This window comes from Trachurus japonicus, chromosome 7 (genome assembly GCF_045865225.1).
Source record: "Trachurus japonicus isolate A0001 chromosome 7, Traja_1.0".
NCBI lineage: Eukaryota > Metazoa > Chordata > Actinopteri > Carangiformes > Carangidae > Trachurus > Trachurus japonicus.
In genome coordinates, this window is record NC_140913.1 from 21664957 (window position 1) to 21691928 (window position 26972).

Sequence of the window (26972 nt, forward strand, 5' to 3'; positions counted from 1 at the left end):
CATGAAAGTAAGAAACTATATTACATCATATCCTAGTTTTCTTATTGTGTATACACAACATTGATGTTATCTTCTGGTAAGATTGGTGAGAAAATATATGAAACAAAAAGAGAAACTGAATAGCAGTGGGATTGAAAGACTTACAGTCCCATAAATGTAGTGTTATGTATATGGAAAAGACATTAAAGTATTTTCAGGCCTGGATAGGATGTTTATGACCAGTATCATACAATGTCCTCATCCATCTTCTCTATTTTCGTCAGCATATCTGAGGTAAGTACTCACTTGGCTGTTTCATCCTGTAGCAATTTAGTGGTAATTTTCCCGTGACACTCGTTGTAGGCGAGTGCTCAAGAGACATCAATAAACACTTAAAACTTCAATACAAACATCACAGAAATAAAACGTATAGAGCCCTGCCAGTGTCAGAGTGATGGTTGGAAAATGAACAGACTATATCATGAACGGTATAATAGTATAACTTTTTTTTTTGTGATAAGCAGTGTGTGCTGTGTATGAGCTGATGGGACAAAAACACAGAGTAGTAGTAATACGATTTAAGAGGAGGATGGCAGGAAGCAGACAGCACTAATGCAATGGCTCCTGCATTAAGTCCTAAGAGACTGACCACAAAGCTCTGTAAACACACACGCACGCACACACATGCACAAACACATACACACACAACCGTAGTGAAAAACACATAATCATCCATGTATCCCTATGTGCAAACACTTCCTGTTTATATGAAAACTCCCTGGTCAAAAAATCCCTGTCACAGTAAAAAGATGGCCTCTGTCCTCCTCCTGAATCGAGCTGTACCAGAAATATCCTCTCTGCCGTCTGACTGGTGACAGAACACTGCTACCCGTCAACTCATATCAGAGTTGAAAGGGAGGAAGAGGAAGACAGGACGAGAGAGGGAGTGAGGGAGGATCGGAAGGATGCTTTTATTCCTCGCTTTCCTTGGGCGTTTGTGTTTATTTGGCTTGTCACCACCTCCTCGATGAGAGGACGACTGCCCTGAATCCTTCAGTCAGCGAAGCTTGGGGTAGAGCCGGGCGCTCTGTCCACACACCCGCATCGCATTAGACACTCAGCGCTGTTGTGATCACAGTGCGGGGTCGGAGCATGAGAAATAAGCCGCCACGGCCACGAGGATGAACGCACAAGAGCTGATAGATAGGTGTGGATATCAGTGACGAGATGTGACACACACTAAATGTGCATGTGTGAGCATGTGTGAGCTTTAAAGCTGCGGTGCTTTGTTGTTATTTCCTACAGCGCTCTTAAGTTCTCTTGAACAGGCTTGTGTCTTTGTTTGCCTGTTGGTGTGTGAGTGTTTCTTCAGTTTTTTTTTAAAGGCTCTGTCGATTCCCCTGTGGAGTGTATTGTTCCACAGACAGCTGATGAGGATGCAGGAACCATTCGCCACAAGAATTGTGCCCACACAACCAACGCACAATACAATGTCACACAAAAATAACAAGCACACTGGCAGTGGAGGCTGCTAGCATGAGCATTCATGTGTCACCGGGTTGCGTCTGGTTCTTTTCGGCTGAGCCTTCATCATCATCATCATCATCATCATCATCATCATCATCATCATCATCATCATCATCATCATCATCATCATCACGTGCGACACAGTCCCCCAATTTGAGTGAGTTCAGCTCAAACCAAAAACCCACACATCATCTCCAATCTTCTAACCTAAATCTATATTCTCTATCTGATCCTTCATAAAGTAAAATTCCCCTAAATACCCAAATCTCCATATAAACACATGTCCTTTTGGCTTTAATCTGTAATTCATTTTAGTCTTTTAGTCCCTTTCCACGGTGATAGATCCGTGATTAGTGGAATGGAGGCTGAATCTTCTCATTATCTTTATGCAAGGCCTAATCTGGATGCTTGCTAGTTTCTTTAGACTTGGATCCTCTGTAAACCGTGCCCCATGCTGGGAAAGGCCAGTGCTTTAGGGAGCTTTACCCTCTCCCACACACCTCATTATGGGTGCTGGATGGGACCGTAAGGTGTCATTAGCGGCAGACATCTGAGATTCAGTGCTTTAGAATACTCTGGCCGCCTGTGCAGCGTACGCTTTACAAGGTGCCATTCAGGTTCACAGTTCATTATTCTCTTCTTCTTCTTGCATGCCAGAGCTGATAACATATTATAATATATGATGCATTTAAGAGAATTAGTGCTGAACGTCTAAAGCTGCTGCCTGTGGACACACAAGTCAAGTAATTCTCTAAATTGAATTAGGAAAAAGCTCCTCATCACTCAGTGGTTAAACATGTATGTCCGATTAAAGAAAACAGATAATACTGAAACTAATCCTAAATCGCCTCACAAGATAAATGTATAGGCCTAACCTTCAAGTAACCTCGAGTAGGATTTTTTCTTTTCTTCTGTTTGAACATATGTGTGTGCATAGCTTATGATCTTGGGTTATACATCCCGGTTAGTCCTCCTTGGCAATCTCAATTATCTTTGCCCGCTACTGTAGTCAAACAGGACAGTGTCACCATGCATGCAGCTAGCCATCATGCAACATGACATTCACAAGACACAGGCACATATTCTACACCCTGTAGCTAACATGTAGCTCCCAACACAACTGGCTCTGAGTGAGTTAAGGTCAATTCATCATGATATATACATGTAATATCCCACAGAACGGACTGGCATTGCTCTCATGTATGTGGGAAGGTGGGACTATGTATGGGAAAAGGGAGGAGCGGATCACTCGGAGTGATCCATTGAACATCCATAATCTATCTTCCTATGACAGAGCACGCCGAGCAGAAACCAATTAGCTGTGCCTCCCATCGGAAATGGAGAAGCAGATATGATAAAGGATGAGCCCACAGCCGCGAGCTACAGGGCAAGTTACAATTAACCTTTCCCTAACACACACATACACATACACCACACACAAAGATACACAAGGGTATGCACATAACTAATCAACACACCTGCTGTGGTTCCTGCGATAAACCTTGGGCAGGTTCTGGTACAGTAAACTGCACTGACCCAAAGCTACATTTAGTCATCAGAGATACCAGAAAGAAATTTAGTAGACTAGCTATTACCTTTATTTTACTCCAGGGTTATTCTCTTTCTCTCAGAGCTGTCAGAATGATTGCCGACTAGATGGCTATGCTGATTCTCCAAATCATATCATGTGTCTCTATCATATGGTCTCTGCCATGCATGACATAAAAGAGAAACATCTCAACGTGTGCTTGCAGGATGGAGAATGAGGAGCAGGTGCCAGAAAAAAAAGGACTCTGTGCCAGTGTGGGAGTGGTTCAGTAAGACAACTAGAGATAACACAATTCATCCACAGGAACATGCCGAGAGTATTTCATTGGGTGAGTACAACCCCATTCATTTGTATCTGATGAGATGTAAACAGCAAATGATGGAAAAGAGGTGACTGAAGAGGTGAAATTGTGTCTAACTAGGATATGTTGCCATTCAGAGCTGAGGGCAATGTGGGAAATGATGCAGAAGACCACTCTGATAAAGATGGCAATTCAGAATGTGGATTATGAAGAGTGTGAAGTGATTTTTTTCTCTTTTTTTGGAAGATTGCCCACTCTTATTATCTCCGTGTGTGGATGCAGGCCAGCCCTCTCACTTCTCCTCCATTTATCTCAATTCTTACACCCTCTACTTTTGGTTCTGTGTGTGTTTTTCCCGCCTCCCTACCTGGCTGCCTGACGTTGGTGTGGCCAACAACATCACAATGAGGGCTGGAACAAGGTCACACAAAAGATGCACAACACACACACACTTACACACACACACACACATATCATGCAGAGTGCACGGAAACACTCAAAGCAAGGTCACACAAGCTGTGATCTGGGGCTGAGTTGCAGGAGGTGCTGGTGAAGAGAAAAAGAGGAAATGACTTGAGAGGACTGAGACAGAGAGAGGGGGACGGTGATAGACAGAAAATGATTTCCTCATATCAAGCTAGATACTGTATAATCGACCTGCTACACTATTCTCTCTACATCTCCCTTGCTCTCTGATGCTATCTGCCCCTGCTGAGAGGGAGGGGTAGAAAGAGAATGAGCAATAGATGGAGGGAGGAATACAGACCCACAGAGTGTGTGTGTGTATATGGGATGAATAATGGATGATAGGTACAGAGATGCGTAGATTTCAGACCCCAGCTTGACCTATTAGTCACAGATTCAGTCTGCATTCTATATACATTAACACCCCAATAGCTAAAACTTCCTAGTATAGTAGATCCACCCCCTCCACACACACACACACTTCCATGTGTGTGACACGGTGTGTTGATGGAAGCATGTGTGTGCATGGCAGCACGCTAACTACCTGCCCATGCCACCACCCCCCCAGATTCCCCTCTCTCCTCCCACACGTTGCCCCCGGTAACAGGGGGAGGAGGTGAGGAGGCAGGGAGGGAGGATAGTGACCATCTGTCAGTGGCCCGGAGATCAATGGAAATAGCGGGGAGGAGGGAGGGAGGGAGGGAAGGGGTGAGGTGGGGAGGGGAGGTGGGGTGAGGGAGTGGTGCGAGGCTAAATATGTGGCCCACTGTGACCCAGAGCCTTGCTCAATATGCTGCCGTTTTATTTACCGAGCGAAAACACACACCCCACTAGTCCCCACTCACACGGCCTTTATTAACGAATGGCTGGTTTTTGGTGTGGGCCAAGACCGAGCTAAGACTGCAGTGCTGATATGAAAGATGCAATTTAACCTCTGAACCGCTGCATAAACAGACACATGCACGTGTGGTGGGGCCGCTTACGGTTTCACAATTTGTCAACATAGTGGTGAACGTGGAAAAATAAGCGATTAATGATGTAAGAATGAGAGAATAAAAGACAGGTGTTGGATTGGTTATTCTACTGTATATCTAGCTCACTGTGGCAGTGGGTCATAAGACTAGGACAAAACACTCCTGCGCTAGCTCATGAATCCACAACAAAACAATGTCAGCCCTGTGGAAATGCTTACTTCAGCTGCTTGGCGGGAGCTCACAGAGCAGGTGTACACTACATACACACTCTGAGACACACATCTGAGCAAAATACATGTAAAATAAATCGATTTCACACATATGAACGAAGCACATGTGACAGAGCTACAGAGTGAGGGGCTCTCACCGTCATGTGGTGAAAAAAAGCACTTTAGAAAAACACACTGACATTATGCTGTGCTGCAATAGAGACTCGACTCATTTAAAATTCACTGTTGATGCCGGTGCTAGAGCCAGAGCTGGAGGGAACAGTTTGGGTGTGGAGAGCGGAGCCGAAGAGAGGCGAGGATGTTTACATGTTTCAGTGTCCGCTGAGCCAATGAGTAAGTGAACTTGGTGACATATCCCGTCGTCGGTGATGTTAGGTGTCATGCTTGAACATCTATGTTGACATGCAAAATAGGGATAGAAATAGCGGACTCACCAAGCATTTGGCTGAACAGCAACTGCTCCAGGTCTCCCAGAACTGTCACTACTAACTCAGGGTCCACCTTCAGAAAGCCCTTACTGTCCTCCCCCTCTACCCCTTTCCTCTCTTTCTTTTCCTCTGTTGCCAGAGCTGCAGTTTTGCCCTTCTCCCCTGGTTTCTTGCCATTAGTCCCAGGACTCCCAGCTCCATTGGAGTTAGCTTTGGTTGGATGGCCAGCAGGGTCTGTGTCTGCACTCTGGCCTGCCTCCGAGGCCTTGCTGATGGGCTTGACCTCAGCATAGGGTCCCCGTGGTTTACCAGGAGCAGGAATTCGACTCGGTTTCCCTGCATTAGTAGTCACAGTTGGGGAGCAGAGAGGTTTGGGCTTTCCCTGGAAAAGAGACTGTTCTGACTTTGAAAGTGTCCGAGAGAGAGGTGGTCTCCCACCCCCAGCCTGCCCCGCTTTAGTCTGCCCAGCTTTGTTGGGGCCGGTGCCAGGCCGGCTGGCATCATCATTCCACCGCGGAGATTGGTACAGGTGCAGCTTCTTCTCAGCATCAGTAAGCACGCACAAGTTGCTAAGTGATCGCTGCTTGCGGAGACCGGATGGATTGGGGATCGGGATCGGGACAGATCCGGAGGACGGCCGGTAGACCTTGAGCTCTGACCCAGAGGGACGCGAAGGTCCCTGGGGCAGAGCAGAGGGCTTGGGCGGGGGCTTCCTAGAGGCCATAGCCTGGGCCGAAGTATCCTGGCAGGAGACAGCAGCAGACCTGAGGTCCAGCTCTCTGGGCTTAGCCGTCATGCTAATGTTAGCCACATTAGCCTCCAGCATCCCCCCTGCAGAGAGCCAAGCAACAGCATCAGTGACACACTCTGAAACACAGACTAGCAGACTGAAAGAAATGGAGGGAGAATGGGGAGAGAGAAAGGTGTAAAAAGCCCAGGACTGTCTGGTTTATTCTCCCTCTCTGCCTCACTGTCTCCACTGGGTCCAGACTGAGCCAGACTCCCCGCTGTGAGACTGTGGGTTCACCCCTCTCTGTTGAAAATGACGAGTGGGTTAGTAGAGTGGCAGTAGCAGTCACCCCTACTCACTGCTGGTAATCCATGGATCTGCAGATCTGGAGTCTAGCGTCTAAATCCACTCCCTCACAGCGTGTAGCGGCTCCCTGTGTCACACAGATGACAATAGCGCTGCTGGAACAATGTACAGCGTTGACCAGCCTCTTCCTCAGTCTCTCCCCACTGCCGCACGCTTGCTCTGTATTCCCTCCTGCTTGCCAGGCAAGCAGCAGCCGACTGACAGGAGAAAGAGTCGCAGCAGCAGCAGCAACATCCCCCCTCCCCTCTCTCTCTCTCTCTGTCTCTCTCTCTCGCTCTCCTCCCTCTATCTCTCTATCACTCGCTGGTTTGCTCACTCTACCCCCGCTGGCTCATTCACCCTCCCTTCTCCTTCTTCCTCCTCTTCCCTTCCCTCCTTCTTTCTTGTTGTCTCTCACTCGCTCTCCTCCCACTGGCTGACTCACCCACCAATCGTCTCCCTCTCGCTCTCCCTCTCTCTGTCTCTTCCTCTCTCTCTCAAACACACTCCGCAGATGCTGTGTTATGCTGCACACACCAGTGAGTGCGAACATAAGGGCTTGGCGATAAATTACCAGCATCTTGTGTAAACTCAACACTTCCCTGTTCCCGTGTTGCATTAACAGCCATCCTTTCTTTTACTCACATCCTTTTCAGGGGTTCTAATCCCTCTTTTTACTCCCCTTGTCCACTTCACCAGTTAATCCCTTTATTCTTATCTCTCTTCTTTGAGAAAGAACGAAAGAACGAAAGAAAGAAAGAAAGAAAGAAAGAAAGAAAGAAAGAAAGAAAGAAAGAAAGAAAGAAAGAAAGAAAGAAAAAGACAAAGAGTAGAGGAAGACAAAGTGTATTTATTAAGCTCAGCTGCGAGTGACTCAAATCATTCTGAATGCCAAAAATTGCAGCCAAAATAAAGACCCCCTGCACGCACACACACGCACACAATCTTTCATAATCACATTAGCTGCTCTATTCATCCATTCACATTCGGAATTTCTTATGAGTCCTAATCACACAAGAGGCCCACCCATGATTAAGCTGATTCAAATTATCTGAAAACCAGCCGTGACTGCAGGATCAGCTTAGGAAAGGAGAACAGGACACACATTTACCAGTCCCTAACACACAATGGGATCGGCCAGTCACTAATTATGCTTCAATTAGTAGCCAACAGACCTCAAATGATCACCACACAACCCCTCAGCCTGACTCATATTACCTCCTCATTCATCTCCATTGCTCTTTTCTCATTTCCTTCCTTCCTTCCTTCCTTCCTAACCTCCTTCCTACTGTGACCCCCCCCCCCCCCCCCCCCAACCTCCAGTTAATATAGAGGCAATCATCAGTCAAAACTCAATCCATCAGTCAGCACAACCATTACGATATTTCAGTGGTTTAAAACAAGCGTGCGTGTAATGTGTGGGAGTGTGAATGTGTCTATATTTTTGTCGATGCTCCTCATGCATGCATGTCTGTGCGTGTGTGTGTGTGTGTGTCTGTCTCTAAGAGTGTGTCACATTGATGAGACAGGCCCAGAGAAGCCACAGCTCCCATCCAGGGATCTCGGTTAGCTCTGGCACGTTCAGCTACGTCATCTCATTGCTCTGGACATCCCATTAAAATCAACCCAAGACACAGTAACTCTTCTCCGTCCTCTTCCTCCTCATTCCCTTTATCATCCACTGGTTTTACCGCCATCATCACCCCTGTTCGACCTGTCTACGCTTTAAATTCTTACAGAATTCCAGTTACTCCTCCTAACGCAAAGGGCTAGGTGGAGATCCGATATAGAGAGAGAGACATAAACAGAGACAGAGAAATACACTATCTTCAGTTCTCGTATGCTTTTATTTCCATTAGAGGTAATCATGATGACAGGGCATAAAATGAATTTTAAGCCCATAATAACTCTTTAACAATCAATACAACTGTTTGCAGTACAATTTGTTTTTATGTATTAATGCATCCTGTCTGCATACAGGTCTTGCCGTTTTAACTGGAGTAGTGCATATGCACCATTAGTGCACCTCACTTTCCCTTGTACGCAGGCAGCAGCGCCTACAGCTATGATGTTATCAGGCCTCAAACCGTTGGGAGTAGTAGTCAGACAAGCAGCCTGTTGGGCTAAAGCCCATTTTCTGTTCCATTTGCATAAATCGGTTGACTCTAAACCGGAGAGAAAACAGGCAAAGTCCTGTTTGCTCACATCCCCCACTCAGTGTTAGGGAGGTAGTTTCAAAAACGACTTATTTTTCAACAGAAACCAAACTGGCGCCTATTGCACTCAAAATTGACAACGACAATCATTAAGGTGCGCACACAGCTCACTTGCCAAGAAGCTAACATCCATCTGGCCTTGAATGAGTGCGTCTGATACAGGAGCTGAGAAGCAGACCAAAACACAGACATAACATTAGCTGTTTTATTGTGTAAAGGCTAAAGTCATTAATTAGAAGCAGCAAGCTTTAATAAAAGGGCCAATGTTGAGGTGGTTACTGTATGCCACAGCGAGGCCTGAGCTGCACGGTGACAGTTATGGGGGCTCTGGGGGCTGGTAGCAGGCCAGTGGGGGGGCAAGGGATGTAATTTAAGGCTAATAGGTGCTGTACGTCAGCTCTTATACCTCCCTGATGAGGGATTAAGGTTGGTCAAATGAGAGTGACCGCGCACAAGGCAGGTCTGTGTGGTGCACGGGGGGCAAAGAAACGCGTCAGTGCTCTTGAAAGCACATAGACACACAGGTGAAGTGTGTGTTGGCAGCACACAGTTACTTGTTTGTTCCAGTACTCGTCTCTCTGGCTCCACAGTCTAATCACTTTAATATACGGCTGATGTAAACATATATTCTCTCCCTCTCTTTCTGCTTAGTCTCTCTCTCTTTTACTCCACACACACAAACACACACACACACACACACATACACACACCCAGCATGCCGTCTGTGCAGGGTGTCCAGCTGACCTGAGCAATCTGGCCTGACTTCAGAGAAGCTGGTAGTTTCAGAGCGTGATGAGTGCCACTGCTCAGTATTAATCTACACACGTACACACAGACACATTCAGTAAGTTACAGAGGTGTGTGTCTGTATGTGTGTGTGTGTGTGTGTGTGTGTGTGTGTGTGTGTGTGTGTGTGAACACGTCTGTGGCCTAACCACAGTGGCTGGAGCCTTGGGGAAATTTGCAACGATGATGGGCAAACAGTTCCAGACACACATAAAGGCACTTTTAAGCAAAGGTAAGTAAAGGTAAGAGAGACAGGTAGACGGAGATATAGAGATGAATGGATAGATTGAAATCACAGAGTGAATTAGAAAGAGAGAGAGAGAGACAGACGGACAGACAGGCAGAAAGAGGCAGGGAGTCTCAGTGCTTTGCATGTGTATATTTGCCTTAGCATCTTTAACCACTTTGGAACAGATTCGCTACTGTATTTCAACAGAGCTCCCATGTAGCCAGAAAGACACACACACACACATTTTGTGGTGCATTATATGCATGTTTACAAGGTTACACCGGGTCTCCAGCGATGAAAGGAAAAGTACTGTGAGAGAAGAGGAAATCACTGCTGCTTTGAATGTAACTAAACTTAAAGAGGAGCTGTTCCCATTTTGACTAAACAGATGGCATGCGTTCTCACTCTCACCCACTCCCTGTTGTCACTCACTCCCTCCTGGTGCCTCTTGTTTTGCCTTTTTGTTTGCAAGAAGGAGAAGAAAAAGAGTTACACAATTGATTGAGACGAGCGCGAAACGGGCAGAGGAGCGATAAGATGAATGACGAGAGGAGAGTGCGACTGAGAATAGAAGGTGGAGAGAGAGGGTGCATGTCAGGACACCAGACGCCATGGAAGAAGCCTATACTGGATGGTACGGGTGAGGGGAAAATGAGACGGAATGAAAGAACGCAAAATGATAATCTCAGAAAACGAGGCAACGAGAAAAGTGAGAGGAGGAGGAGGAAGAGGATGGGGTGAGGAAGGATCTCTGTATGTGTGCCAGAGGAGCAGAGGAAGCCAGTAAGACAGAGAGGGGAAATCCTGCCTCAGCGCCTCGCCACTCCTGCAACGTTCGCTTATGTCCGCCAGCGCGTTAATGCATGGGGTCCACAGGACACAGGGAAGAATACCAGACCGTGACGCACTCGTACACAAGGGAACGCTCACAGTCACACTCGACAACGATAGTGCACCAACACAATGACACGGCTATTAATGTCCTGTTTACACACAAAACACAGAGAAGGCAATCTGATGCGTACAGTACGTGGCTTCCGAGTCTGAGTCAAACGTTCATGTGTGGATGAGAGTTTCTTCCACAATGACACCTTTCTGGCCGGTCTTACTCAGTACTGATGATGCACAACATGAGTCACTGGCTTAGGCATTTGGGTAATTCAGCCACTTAAAGGCTATCCATGACAATAGTGTTATCAGTCATGCATCCACAAGGCACAGATGCTAATCCAACAAAAAACACCATTCTCTCCCAGGGTGACTCATGAGCCACACTCAGCTGAGTGGTGAAAAACATCCAGAGCCAATCAGAGAAGCTTTAAGTAAAGAGAAAGGGGAAAAAAATGAATGTGCTTGTGTGTGAGTGTGTGAGTGTGTGTTTTTTGTAAAGGAATTGCTCTTTGTAGATGCTCCCCCCCTGCAGTCGCATCAGTGTTGACATTCTCAGCACACTTCCCAGGGGTATCCCAAAAAGCTGTGCTGCAGAGGCTGGTTGCTTGGTTACAGCGTGGTGCGCAGACAGCAGCGATATCATCACCATGTGTGAGTGTGTTCCGCTAGTGCACTTGTGCTTCTGTTAGTTGCAAAAAAAGAAAACTGCTCTTGCTTAAATAAGAGAGATATACGGAAGTAGATGAACAAAATACTGAATTAAACAGATATGTGAATATAGACTGTAAGGACTCTGCATCCTAAATCTTTATACTGTAACTGTACACATTCACATTGGGAGTATGTGCTTTATTCTTTAAGGGTTATTAATTTGATAGATGGATGTCTCAGTGACTCCATTCCTGTGTGAGTGGGTGTGTGTATGTGTGTGTGTGTGTGTGTGTGTGTGTGTGTGTGTGGTTCCTCAGAGACACAGGGAGGTTACACACATCACTGACTCCATAACTCGACTCCCTGGGTTGGGAGTCACCCCAGAGGTCAAAAAGGATCTTGTGTGTGCACTCATTCACCCATTCCTCAATTCACCCTTCTCCCTCCCCTCCCCTCGTCCTCCTTCATCTCTTGTTCTGTCTAATGCAGCCATTACTGTGTGCCTCCTAGGTTGTAAGGAAATTTCCCGGGTGAAGGGGGAGTGAGGGTTGGGGTGGGGTGGAGTGTTGGGGGGCAGCTGGCAGGAGGAGGTGGCAGCTCTGTCGTAGCGCATTGGCACACAAGGGCTGGATGGCTCTGTGTGTGAGACGAATGGGAGAATAAGGAGCTTCAGATGTGTGTATATATATTATGTGCATTCATGTGTGCATTTAAGGCGAGTCGACTCCCTTTCCCACACACGTGATGTCTTCCTCCCCACCATACTCACTATCTAACAGAAACAACGTGGCCTCCGCTTCATGCGAGCTGGCACTGCATTACACGACTCTTGACTGGTCAAAGTTGGGATCAAATATAGAGCAGGTCGTGACATTAAACCCTAAATAGTGATTACTGCCCCACTCCTGGAGATGAGCGAGGACATAATCTAGTCCACGCTTACGTCTGATCATTTCCCCAAAGCTACTAAACCACTCATCACTGTCCGACGCTAAATCGGCATATGTCTCTCTGATTAGATTGGCCAAAGAGGATTACGCACTGTCTAAGAGATGCGGCCTGGGGTTATCGAAATGCTATTCACTAAACTGTCCAGGGGCATTAAAGAAATAGTTTCCATGGGATGTATACATTGAAAGCTGATTTCATATATTCATTATTAAACATATGCTTTTTTATCTCTCTAAAAGTAAATTTCAAAATGTGCTTCTTTGTGTAATGCCTCAAAGGGAATAGTATATTTATTCTTTAGGTATGTGAAACCATCCACTGAATTATTATTTTTTCACTAAACTCGTATGCATATGTATCACTGATAATCACACACATATATACAAGTATTTAGGATTCAATAGAAAAAGACTTTCAAAAAGATATTTAAAGCCTTCATAGCTATTTCATTTTCCTATAAAGGTGCATGTAAAACTCACAATGTAAAAGTACAATGTTGACTTGTGCTTACAGTATTATCACAGTAACTGACTTAATCTCTGTCAGCTGAGAAAAGTACCATCTTGTCTTTCATAGATTTTTCATGATCAATTTCCAGTCTTTCGTCATATTATCACAGAAAAATCAGATATGCATTGATTGCACACACAGACGACATTCTCATTGTTATGGACATCAAAACTATTGCAATCGACTACCGTTCTCACAGTTCACACCTTCATGAAGGTTATAATGTTAAGCTTTTTTTGAAACAGTTGTGGAGCCACATTGCTTCAATTGTTGAACAGTATTACATCATGAAGAGTGGAGTTTCTGTTTTCTAGCATTGTTTGACACTGTGTCATCCACTGGAGGCTCCATAAGAAAAAGCTCAGGGAGGAAGGAGGCTGTGAGCTGCATTTTAACGTAGGTGGAGCTATTAACCAGACGTCCATTTGGAAAACCAACCAGTTGGTCTTCATCCTGAAAGGCGTTTAAAAAATATTGTTTGAAAACAAACAGTCCTGGTAAAGCATTTGGTGTGGCTTGTCTGAGAATGTTTTCGAGTATGGCATCTTTCTCCCCCCCGATGACTGGTGGGATCTGCAGTTTTAGTGACTGTTTTGGTTTTTTAACTCCAAGAAGCTGCAGTAAGCAGAAAACATGCTCAAAAATAATTTTCAGTTTGACAACAAATATGATTTTGAAAGTGAGGACTAACCTTTTGTAAAGACATGACTGACTAATTTCATTCAGCCTAACCATTGATATGTATATGGGGTGGACAAAATAAGAAAAACACCTTCCAGCATAACACAATAAAATTCAACATCAACACAACCTGCAGCCTTCTGATTAGAAAATCTATTTCAGGGCTGTTCTATTAGACTGCATCAGTGTTAGTTTGGTGAACCTGCTGAGTGTATATAAAACATTAAGAAATTACGATAATGGGAATCATTGAACAAAGCAGTACAATACAAGAACAAGCTGGCACATGGCCACTAACACTTTTCTTTGGCTCACATTGAGAAGCACATAATGAAATCTCTGCTCCAGTCCAGACTGTGCTACTGCGACTGTTTCAAAAGGAGCAAATGCCAATTAATTTAACAATAACGGGTCAAACTCACACCTGGAAAGAACAATTTGCTTTGTTTTATCTCCGTAATGACAATGTCAGATAATGGGGTGTGGTGCATGTGGGACGCTGTACAGTGCTTCATATCCTTGAGGACAGTGTTTTCAGATGTAAATCAGTCCTGTATGTCTATGTAGAGTGTGAGTGTGAGAGAGAGAGGGAAAGGGAGAGAGGGAGAAGGAGAGAGAGAGAGAGAGAGAGAGAGAGAGAGAGAGAGAGAGAGAGAGAGCGAGGGACAGCTGACAGAGTTTGGGCGAGTCCATAGGGAGCATCAGGCCATACTCTCACTGGGAGATGAAAAATGATACACAGCCCACATCGCATTTATCTTTCAAACACCATCTGTGTACTGTCACACACGCATACATCAGCACACATACACACACATGCTCGGACATGACCGCACGCTCAAATGCCCCTCTCCAGAGAGTGACGGGGTCAGGAGGTCTGTGGTGTAATTGAAAGAGCACATGGTGCTACAGTCACTTTAAATGTTCAGGTCTTTATTAGGGTCTCGGATAGAAAATCTAAGCGCTGATTATGTTACTGCTGATTCAATCTAGCTGAATGGAAGCATATGGAAAACATTCAGTCTCAAGGAAACGACTATTTCACCGTAGTCACTAAGGACAACCATTACAAAATTACATCATGATTTGGCTTTGTGTTGTGTGTTGGACTGGAGACCTTGCTGTTTTTTCTCTTTGGTCCTTACAAAAACAAAACCCATCAACATAGTGACCTCATCAGCCTCCTCTTTTCATCTCTGACCCCTCTCTCTCTTCCTCCCTTCCAAACTTTGTCTTCCTCCCTTGTTTCCACCTCCTTCCTCAACTCCCTAAATTACAGTTATTACAGTGTCAGCCCACCCTCCATGTAAATGCAGCTTCAGAGGAGTCTAAGACACTTTAGGTCTGTTTCTAACGCCTGCTAGGGAGCAATTACAAGGCCACAACCATAGTCCCACGACAGCCGAAGGCCTTTAAAGGCTGGGGCTGGTCCGCCACCACTTACCATCCCCCTTTCCACAACCAGCTGGTTGAAACCTACAAAAAGCTTTTCAATGGTTTTATTTGCACACTTCTCGATATAGACAGGCCAGATAAATGGAGGCGAAAACTTCATAGTCACAGCTAAACTTTGACATAATACACTGTATGCTAAATAATTCATAACTATTAATAATAACAATCATATATAGTACTGAGTGTGGTTCAAGGTTCATTGTATGCAGTAGAAGTCTAATTTTTAATCTTTATCAGAGGTCCACCAGCAGCCCAAAGAGCTGGCAGTTTTTAAAAAAGTAAAGTTTGAAAACAATTGAACTGGCACATTTTATAAATAATAAACATTTCGAGTATCTAGTTAACTCCCTGACAGTGTTTCAGTACAAAATATGTTTCTTTTCTTTTGCTGCACTTCCTCAGCCGCCTCAAAATAGATAATGGAACCAAAATTAGTTACATGTACTATGGTAAATTGTAATATAGTTGATCAATATACAGTATATACATGTATATGTTATTTCTGGGCTGAAAGTGCTTTAATATTAAATTCTGTGGTCTAGCCGTTCTGATTTTATATTTAAATTGTGACAGAAAACTGAGGCGGTGATGTTTTATGCATTCATTTCTGTCTTTGTGTTGCACATTTTAAACCGCTCCCCTGTAAATCTGATAAATTATAAACAGAAAGGAGCCCAAGATATGTAAAAATGTAAACCAATGAAATTATAATTGGAGAAATGGTCAAAGTTGTCAAAACTCTTGTTTACTATTTGTACACTCTAATACAGGAGAGATATATAAGAAATGAATCAGGCCTTTTAGATATAAATAGATTTTATTCCCACTCATTTTTGTGCCTTTTAAGTTTAGCTATAAATAACGTGAACCATGGAAATATAAACAATTCTGACTCATAAAATATCAAAACATAAAACAATGGTCACTGATGGGATCATCAATTCCTACCAAAGATGGAAACACCTCTAAAATTCTTAAAAGCGGAAACCCATTGTCATAGTTTCATTCCACTCAGTGTGCAAAATAACAGCCAGACAGACAAACACACTGACTCACTCAGTGCTCTGACTACACTGTACATTTCTGTCAGGTGTGTTTAACCTGGAGGAGATTTTGGCCGTTCAAACCTAATACACACAAACTCTGGACTGCAGCATCCAAAGCTGAGCGGTCAATCCCTTTCCTGTCCAACTGACACCACATCAAAGGGAATGATTCACTAAACCACTGATAAAGTCATATCTCTGAGGCACATCCACGTCTCTAGACTCAGACTGACCATGGTGATGCATGACAATGGCTGCGGGTACTGAGCAAACCATTACTCAAAAGGATGAGGAGGGGGGTTGTGCCGGGGAGTGTGGCTTTTTAGGTCAATGAAGACGCAAAGGAAGAAGGCGCAAGAGAGGGACGGAGTGAAAATGTGAGGGGAGGAAAAGTTCAAACTCGTTGGACGAAGCTGAAATCAACACGTATTTAATGCAGCCTGACAGCAAGTTGACAAGTGCCCCGTTTCACCCCCATTACTGATCCACATCACCCCTGCCATCTTCCTTCATCTGAACATCCTGGGCCAATCTCTCTTTTCCATGTCCTCATCGAGGAACCGCTGCAGTCACACACACACACACACAACATCAGGCCACCTAACCTCAGACGTGGCTCCTGAGGGATGAGTAGTAGCAGCGTGACAGACAGAGAATGGTTGTCCCTTAGCCTTCACTGAGCCTATTCAGGTTCCACAATGAGACCCAAAGGTTGGCTGCTGGCATGTCCCGTCTGACGCCATTTATGACTCTGTGGCAGTAAATACGTCTGGGTCTGGCTGCCATGAAGTAGGCACCAATACCTGCCAGAAAGAGCTCTTGGCCTCTTGGTGCTAACCGGGCAGACAAAACTAGTCCTGATGATTTGTAATAGGTGATGGAGACAGAACGAAAGCAAAAAAAGTTCTGGAAAAATGTGTATCGGTGCCTCAAACCTGGTGTTAGGTCGTCACAGCAGACTTCTATGGATCCGGATGAACAGTCGCTCAGATCATCCACTGAAAAATCACTCTCCTGTACCTGCTGCAGCCTGCCAAAACAAGATGAACAAAGCCATCGCACATCAGTTACTGAACATGCAAATCCCCTCAGTATCACATGATTACAATCCAACACACAAGCCACTGTGTATGACAGTAGGAGAAAGTGGACATCCCCCAGATGTGTCATTTTCATAAAACCAAAATCACAGATGCTCCACAGAGCACTGTAAATAAGCCATCATCATGAAGGTAAAAAAGAGACACAAAAGTACACTGCACCATGCATTCACTTATTAACTATTTCCTATTTTGGCTGATCTATTTCCCATGGACTGAATCATTTCTCTAAAACACCTCACACCACTCAACAACACACACCAAACACAGATTCTATTTTTTTTTTTATTAGATTCTCTCTTTTCTTATTTTTATCCCACATCATCAGAGACTATGATCCTCATTTATCAAACGTGTGTACATGCCCAAAAAATGGGCGTACGCCAAATCTGACGTAAGGATCGGCATTAATCAATGTGAATGTGAGGGTGGCGAACACAAAATCTCACACCAGTCTGGCGTGGTGTACGCAAGTCTGACTCAGCTTATAACATGCAGGGTGGCTGTGTTGGAAATAGATCATTAGGGACAAATGCAGTCATGCGGACTTCACAATGTTATAACGATGAATAACTACAAGTACAAGTAGCCTTCAAATACAGCCCATGTTGAAAACTTAACTCTACTTTTACAGTTTTTTCTCAATTGCTAAGACACATTTCTTGAAACCTTCCATCCTTTTCTCTAAACTGTAAACACAAAAACTGTGCTGTGTTTTAGCAATTGAGAAAGTGTTTGAGCAAGTGAGGTGAATTAAAAACCATGTGTAGACAATAAAGTGATACTGTAGGACGGATAAGAAACCGATCACACGTGACACCTGGCATACACTGATATTTACACCAGGATCTACACCAAGTCCTACACAAGTTTGATGAATGAGAGTCTATGTGTGTGTGTGTGAGAGAGAGAGAAGGAGAGAGAGAGAGAGAGAGAGAAAGGACAACAGTATATTGAGTGAACCCAGAGGCTGTTAAGAAGCTACTTTAACAATCAGCTCTGCTCCAGAAAACACCAAGTGTGTGTATGCACACAACTGAATGACTGGAAGAGATACAAGGGAACTAGACTGAAATGGCCAAAACAGGCCTCTAGGGCTGGTCTTCAGTAACAGTGTGTGTGTGTGTGTGTGTGTTAGTGTCAGTGGAGAGGGGGGTTGTGAAACACTTTAAGGAAAGAGTGATCATATGATGATAGCCAGAGAATAGTTTTACAAAGAGGTTACTGAACAAGAGTTCATGATATAAGTGTGTGTGTGTGTGTGTGTGTGTGTGTGTGTGTGTGTGTACATGGGCGACTTACCTGTAGCTAAAGGGAGCCACAGTAGCCATGTTGACTCTGGGTGTGTGTGTCTCTGTGAATACTTCCTCCTGCTCTAGGTGTTGAGCCTGCGTGTCAGCAGCCATTTTGGACATAACTGGCATGGTGAATGTGAGTGGTGGCAGCAGCAGCGGAGCCGGAGAGGAGGCCAGACTACTGTCCTCAGGAGTCCCCATCTCCTCATCTGACTGGCTCAGGGAGCCGCTGCGACCTCTGCCGGCGTGCTCGTAGCTGGTTGGAGCGAGAGAGGGACGGAGGTTACCGTTGGTAACGGTGGGCTGGGCCGGCTGGTGTTCCGGCCGTTCTTCTTCTCTTCCTGGGATGACCTCGCTCGTCGTTACAAAGTTGGAGTTGTCCCCTCTCCTGAACTGGTGCGGCGGACGCAGGTTGCTGGCTCCCAACGCTTGGTTCTTATTGGTGAACGTGTTCCTGTTGCGGTTGCCATCGTGAGTTAATTGTGACGGGGCGTGCTTTCCCAGGTCCAGCGTGTCTTTGGAGTGCGGCGGCGGTACCCGGCGCTGGGTCAGCGGGCTGCTGTAGGCCGAGCGAGACACCTGGGGAGCGGCCAGAGCTCCGGCCCGGTGGAAGTGTTGACCTTTCAGGCTGGCATCTCTCAGCAGGTCCCTGGAGGAGGCACCAGGGATGTTGGAGCTCCTGGGGCGTAGCGAAGGAGAGTGCGTGGGTGTGTGTAAGGGAGTGTGTGTGGGTGTATGTGTGGGTGTATGTTTAGGGGTGTGTATCGAAGGCCTTGGCAGTTCACTAGCCCGGCGGCGCAGGTCTGTTTTGGGGGAAGGGGGCAACAGGCTTCGTGGGAGGGGGATTCCTGAAGAGGCAGGCCCGCGGGGCGCCGACTTCACGTTGACTCCCCCACTCATATCTGACAAACACAGAGAAAGAGAGACATCTACAATGAGTTAAAACATTGGCCTATAGGTAGTGAGTACAAGACACAACCACAACAACAACATGAAACCATCAGGCACAAGAGCAAGCTCAAAAAAGTTTGTTTACCCATTTAGAAGTTAAACAAAATTAAAGTTCCATTGGAGATAATCAGATTCTTGTCGCAGAGCTCAGCTGGTATCCATGGTATGTGAGCGTGTGAATCAAGCACATATGACAAAGTGAGTCATGGTAAACCACGAGTTGTTGAACTTATTTTCAGTCAGCCGTGGAGCGTCTGCGCAATCTGATTTTCCTGCTCGGAGTTCAAAACACAAGACCGGGTTTCAGACACAGACACATGCTCACAACAACGTTTACAAGCGTTTTTATAGTGTTATGTTCTCCAATAACTGATTATCTCCACATAATACCTTCAAACACCATCCGCACACTCACACACTGCTCTCAGCTGGTCTCTTGACACCTTTGGTGGAGTAATAGAATCATCCTCACCTGATTTGCTTTAATCCCAGATGCTCACAGACCTCCCGAGAGCTATTTAAGATATTTCATATTCCTTGTGCTCTTCTGTTTTACAACAGCAAGCCACAGTGAACAGCTACTTCTGCTTTCTGTATAGCACGTGACGTTTGCTTTGGAACAGTCCAGTGCAAATAGATTTCAATATAATTATACGCACACTTCCAAATACGCAGATTTAACGCTTAGCCCTTCTTGCCCTTTCTTAAATGTCAGAAATTCCGCTGCCAGAAGATTTCTTGGGAAGCTGTCTTTAGAAAAGCAGAGATGTGTCAAATTAAGCCATCAAAGTCACGAGGATAACATGTTGGATTATTTGACAGCACATCTAATCACAGTGTTGCACACAGTGTAGCACGCACACACATTTTCCCAGCAGTCTGAGCAGAAGGCTTGTCTCTTTTCACAATTGCTGCAGTTCAAAAACTCAAAACCTTTCCAAAAATAACCTTTCGGTTTCTTATAAAAGGAAGGACAGAGTCTTTGTAGAGACACCTTCCTCTTGCCTACGTGAGAAAGCGTCTTGCCGAGGACTGGTGCTCTGTCATAGTTGGCCCGATGCTTATGCACAGCAGCGTGTGGCAGCAGTGATGCAGCAGAAGGTAAACAGAGACAGATGTGATCATCCATCCTCCTTTCCCCTCATTTCTCTCTCTAAATTCCTCCACCCCCTCTTTCCCATAACCCCCTGTCTCTGTTCCTCTCCGTCTCTTTCTCCTGGGAGGTCGAGTCACTAATGAGCATCAGAATTTCTGTCTGATAAAATTCCTGCAAGGGTTTCCAGGAGCACAGGTGCGGTCTGGCCGTGTATCTATATGTATGGAAATTGGCCAATCCCTGGGGACACACAGGGGTCATCCTGGTACGATACTGCAGCCCACGTAAGGATGTACAGAGGCTCAGATGGTGGTGGGGAGGGTGGATTTCTGTGTGTGTATATACACGCAGACAGAGGAAGAAACCAGAGGAGGAAAAAAAAAAAAGACACAATAAGATATCTCTGCTGACTGAACCCAGCAGCTGTAAGAGAGTGGGTGAACTGGCAAATCAATTTCTCTTCTGATTCCCCCACAGATATGGGGATGTTTTTACAGCACAACCTTGTCACACATATAGAGCATGTTCTCTGCATCATGTGCTCAGACTCCATATAGGCTTCAAAGACAAGATCCTTGTGTATCTTTCTGTTACGTAAGTGCTTTGACAATGGTTGGATTGTTGGCTTGTTGACGCTTTCCCCCGTCGGTCCGATGGTTCATCCGATTACAGAAATTAGTCGAGAAAGTGCAGCAATTTGTGGAGATGTCTAAAAATGAACAAATGTGAAAGAAATCAGATTTTTGGTTTGGCCTATGCAGAGGTATGCAAAGAATTTTGTCCTAAACAGGTGAAGAAGAAAATGTCAGTGGCCAGGCCCTTCAGCCCTGCACCTAACAATCAACTGCCATTTTTTTCCCCATAACAGAATTATCAAATAGTCCATAAAATTATCATAGTTTAATAAAAACCAAGCCCTTATTTACAAAAGCTTGTTTTGACCAGCAACCTCTCAATGTTTTAAATTCAGAGGAAAGACGCATTGTTAAAGAGATTTTCTGGCATTTCATGTGATCAAAGAGACAAACCATTGATTACTTATCAAGACTGATTTGGAGTTGGATTAGCTATTCCCTAATCAAGCCGTTAAAAATACAAATAATGGAACCACATGAAATAATCAACAGCGCACTAACAAAACAAAAAAGACCAAAGCTTTTGACACATAAACACAGAGAAGATTTCTATTTTGAAGGTGAATGTGAGTGTTTGGCCGGTTCCCTTTCATTATGCAAGGTTGGTACTGACACCTGCTGGTCATTGTGGGCAGCTGCACCGACCGGCAGGACCCAGATTTCTTCTCTCTCCTCTATTCTGTGTAATTTTCTGCCTATCTCCAAATAGACAGTTGCACTAGATGAGACACGAGTTTTTTGGAAGGCGCTCTCTGGAAGGAGGGGAGGAGCAGGACGGCGTGGCAGCTGGAATTAGATGTCAGCTTCTAACTTCATAACCACATTACACCATTTTGGCTTCTCTGTCCCATGACACACCGAGCCTGAACTGAGTTTCGTCTGATCAAAGAAACATCCCATCGCTCTCGCTCTCACACACACACACACACACACACACAGACACAAGGCTCACATACAAGGGTGAGCCTTGTGACGAACACCCTCTGACTCATCACAAAATCAATAACTGAGGCGGCAGCACAGACCTCTCTGTTTGTGAACTGAAGGGCATTAGCAGATACGTGTCACCCGATCTCAAAAGTCGACTGTAGATGTGTGTAATTACTTCTTACTTCTTATAGTCGCAGCAACAGAAACAACTGCAATGGTGTGTGTGTTATAAATCATCTTACAGCACTAGGAACGCGCACTGGTTCAAACAAACTACATCGAGCTGTCAGAATTCCTGGAGAGGTAGAGTTTTCTTAGAAGTCAACAACACAGCATAAAAACAACTATATAAACAGCCTATGAGGAGATGTCATGTGTCAGAGCTGCTGTCGCACACGTGTGTCTTACCTGTCACTGGGGGCAGCGAGTCCTTCAGTGTGTCCGTTAAGCTGAGCGGGAAGAGCCGGCAGGAGGGAGGTCACACTTCTCCGACGTCCCAGGAACAATGGGGCTGTTTTTTCCTGGATCACTGTTGCATCCTCACCGCTGCCCTCCCATTGGTCCGCGCCGCCTCACCATTCACCAAGACAGGAAGCTGTGACAAACAAGAACAATATTTTTTCATCCAATCAGGGGCGTCCGTACCAAAGTGACTCATTTTCAAAGTGACTTTCTATGATTAAATCAGTGTTCTCATCTTTTGGCATAAAAAGCTTAACTTCCACACACACACAGGGACACAAAGACAAAGTGTCTGTCTGAACAATGATGACTGTTTATGTTATCATGAGTCAGTGACCCAAATGGAAATTTACTTTACAGTGACCCACAATGACATCCTGACACAACACAGCATTTCATTCAAATCAATCAAATCTGCTGCAAAGGAACCCTGTAAATTTCATAACAATACATTTTTCATGTCAGACACTGGCTTCTCAGACTGTTTCAATCACTGAGAGGATAACAACTTAACTGGATTCAATTCAAAACACAAAAATGGCCCAAAGCTGGTGTCACAGAGTTTTCAGCTGCGCAGCATCAGTCCAACCACATGGAGAAGTCATCAGCTGAGGAGTCTCAGGATTTCTTTAGAGGGAGCGTGAATCACTCATAAAGCAGCAGAAAGACGCAAAGATCTAACACACACACACACACGCTCACACACACACACTCCAGATGGAGTCATTATAGAAGCTGGTTTAGTGGTACAAACACGCGCAGCCACAAACTAAACAACACAGAGCATAACCAGACTACCAGCAATATAAACATGACCATGTGTGCACTGTTTCCCTCCACTCTGCTTCACCGTTGCAGATCCTCTCCTCATCCACCTCAGATGTACACACTCTACAGTATGTCCGCTATGCATGCTGCACTGAGTCATACGGCCCCTATAAAGCTGACTCAGCCCGATCACATCATGTCACCCCTGGTTAATAGGATACCCCCACCTCTCTCATCCCCTCTCCACCTCTTTTCATCCCACTTAAGCTCTGCCTTTCTTTCTGTTTGACTCTCTCTCTCACTGTACTGCCATCCCTCCGTTACGCCGCTGATTGCGAGACCACTGTGAACACATCAGATTCAAGATGTAGTGTTTGTGTTCATCTGTTCACAGAATCACAGTTGGATTTTGCACAAACGAGAGAAGAGAAGATTCACAGGGTAATAATGATATACAATACAACAACCACGTTTACACATGCCTAAAACAACAAATATTAAATACTAACTTGTATAAAAATAAACACAAGGTTATACACTCACCCCCTGCAAGCATCAGGATACAAAGCATCAACTGAGTTTGTCTCCGATCTGTATGCTGCTGAGTGCGTGCAGCTGAGTCCCTGCCTTTGCTTCTGTCCACTTCTGCCTGGCAGGCCTCTGAGCTGCGAGCATGTGTATCTGTGTGTGTGTGTGTGTCTCTGTCTGTCATTCCTCTCCTCTATCACGTCATGCCGCTCTGCTGCTGCCGCAGTACGCCCGCAGCCGTATCTCCGCCCCTCTCTTTCTTTTTTTTTTGCCTCCCTTCATCACAGTCACTATCTCTCCATCTCCATCTCTCTCTCGCAGTAATGGACCTGTTGGCTGTGCTCTCTCCCTCTCTGAGGTGAAATACAAGCCCAGCCAAGGCACAGAGAGAGGGAGAGAGAGAGAGAGAGAGAGAGAAAGAGAGGCGGCAGGCCCATTAGCTCGATGAGTGTGGTTTGTATGTGTGTGTGTGTGTGTGTGTACTTGCAAGGCTGCCTGTATAGTGTGAGTAACACATTGTAATTAAGCAGATGTGGCCACAAATGTGAAAAGCCCAAACCCATCATCCTGCTTTCGAGGTCTAATTGGTGGTCGGAGAAAGCAGGATGAACAAAAAAAAAAGGCATTCTAATGATAGCGCCACCAAAGACAAATGAAAATGTGCATCACCACACACACACACGCACACACACACACACACACACACACACACACGTATAATTAAAGTCTCTATCTGTGGCTATAGCCTGCTGCTCAGTGCACATGTCTGCATGAGCCTGAAGGACGGGCAGCCCATCCATCACTCCTCTACTTTGTCCCACACCTCTAATGAAAGCGACAAAGGGAAATGGAGGAGATACAAAAGAGGCTGGAATCAGGAGGCGGTGATGTAGAAATCCACACGTGCAGACTGGAGTAAAACCCTCTATATTGACGTCTTCCCCCAGCTGGCAGACGAGAGAGAAACAATACACACCCCCAAGCCTGACCGTGAACTCTCCTTCGACAGACTGTCCGTCTGTCTTCATCTACCACAGGCTGTAAAATCCTCATCACATGCAGCCAGTCTATAGTTCTTACCAACAGAAGAAAATGTGGTAACACTTTATAATAAGTACACACTATGAAGCATTAGTTAAGCATTAATAAATAGGGAATTCTTCATTTATAAAGCATGAATACTCATTAGTATGTAGTTTATACTGTACAGTTAGTGCTCATCAATGAGTAAAACATTTTTAACTGTGTTTATAAACTACATACTAATGAGTATTCATGTGTTATAAATGAAGAATTCAGTATTTAATGCTTAACTAATGCTTAATAGTGGGTACTTATTATAAAGTGTTACCAAAAATGTTGTGTTCTTGTCAGACACACTACTGCGCTGACATTGCTTGATTGAGAGTAAACACTCAACAGGCCACAAACATGTTAACAAAAGCCAATTAAATAGATTATATATTTACAACAACAATAAAACATGCTGATAAGACATTTAGATTCCAAAATTATTAAAGTCCATATACTATAATAGTCAATGTGTATGTTAAGTGCTGATTTTTGCTATTGTTAAACTTGTTATGTTGCAACTTGTACAGTTATACAGCGTCATTTAATTCAGGTGGTCATCACGCTACAAAGCAGTTTTGATGTTTTGGAGAAGTCTTGAAACATTGAGAAGTCAGCCAAGTTGTGGATCGTGATACGTTTTTGATCGTGGTAAATGTGACTGATTTAACTAACACAGACCATCGAGTTGGTATTGGAGCAGGCTCAGATGTATAATTGGATCACCTGCTGTAAGGCTGACATAAAAATAAATCCTCATTCAACTTTTCCTTGGTCGGTATATTGGATTTGAATTTAAAACACAAAAAGCTCTGCAGACTGAGTGGCCTAGGTTTTTGTTGAATAGCAATTTATTTGCTATTTCAACAACTGGACATTGTTTCCCTGTGTTTCTTCATAGGTTGTTTGTTTTTTATGAGTTCAACAGAAATAAAATCAGTTTATTTTGTGGATTTTGGTTTGTTTTATTGGCTTGTCAGTTTCTTTCTCAACAGTTACTTTTGTATCTTTCTCTCCATCTCTTTATTTTTTCTTCTATCTGTCCGCTCTCTCATCTCATATTTCCGCTGAGCTGGCTTACAGTTTGACACACTGACTTAAGGGACCATGCTGAATATTTAATGAGAATTGTGATACACAAACAGAATCAGACTCACACAATTGTGTCCATGATTCATCATCCTTACAGCATAGATTAACCAGTTAATTACTGTATTGTTTAAAAGAGTATTAAGAATCATGACATGTTATTGTCTGACAGTGTGTGTATTAATCTTTAGGGGGCGGTCTGTAAAGGTTTTTGCAGTCTTGACCTTGCAGTGAATTACAGCTCATAGCTCTCTGGCTGATCACATATTGATCAGCCATTGACTGACGGTGCTAGCACTTGACTTTCTCTGCAAGATTCTGCTGGACAAATTCATAAATAATAGAAAATGTGGCAGCTTGCAGACACATAAATAAATCAACTGATCAGCCAATCACGATGAACTGATAAACGCAGCGCTATTAGAACACAACATGCTACCCAGAAAGCACAGCACCTCCCCCACACATACAGTACACACAGATGTACACACTGTACTGTATACATACACGCCCCTCCTCCCTCTGTCCCCCCACATACACGAACATACATTATGGTCTGGAGCCCTCAATCACTTAAGTGCTCACAGTACTCACATAAATGCTGAGGCCCCTCTTCTGTGTTTCCAGCTCCTGGTAGTTTTGGATTTATCAGTAAAAACTGATGCACAGCGACGACTGCAAGAACAAAACACACTCAAATGATCTGTTGCTTTGACTCAGTGGCTCATGAAAAGGGAAGTGACTTGTAGCAGAAGGATTATGGGTAGCGGCGTGCAAGCGTCTGCAATGAGTGAGTGTGTGTGAGTGTGTGTGTGTGTGTGTGTGTGTGCATGTTGAGGGGTGGGGGTTAATGTCATAGCTAATGTTCTGATGTCCTCCAAGGCATGTCCACCCCCCCCCCCAATGAGAGGCAGACCCTGACAGACGCTGTTGTGACAATGGGACACTTGTATCAGTCACCCCGAGGGGCATCTGGAGGGGCTGAGCGAGGGGGGGTGGGGGCGGGTTACTCTAACATGTTGACTGTCTGGAACATGCGTCCTCAGATGTGCAGCTTCACTGAGATTAGCAAAATTAAAACACACACACACACACATACACAC

At 44.8% G+C, this 26972-nt stretch overlaps 1 protein-coding gene across 11 annotated transcripts in view; it reads right to left on the minus strand.

Moving 5' to 3' along the window:
• nav1a (neuron navigator 1a) overlaps positions 1-26585 on the minus strand; it is an 84998-nt gene extending 58413 nt beyond the window's left edge. For 3 of the 11 annotated variants that reach the window (XM_085782096.1, XM_085782095.1, XM_085782093.1), the window contains exons 1-5: positions 26464-26585; positions 22360-22546; positions 18347-19241; positions 16880-16974; positions 5460-6284 (exon numbers count right to left, since the gene is read on the minus strand). In XM_085782096.1, coding sequence (XP_085638222.1) covers positions 5460-6284; positions 16880-16974; positions 18347-19239 — 1813 coding nt within the window. In that variant the 5' untranslated portion in view covers positions 19240-19241; positions 22360-22546; positions 26464-26585. Of the gene's footprint in view, positions 1-5459; positions 6895-16879; positions 16975-18346; positions 19242-22359; positions 22547-23724; positions 23915-26463 lie in introns of those variants that run through there. The other 8 variants (XM_085782103.1, XM_085782104.1, XM_085782098.1 and 5 more) reach the window with 7 other exon arrangements.
• Between the last annotated feature and the right edge of the window lie 387 nt (positions 26586-26972).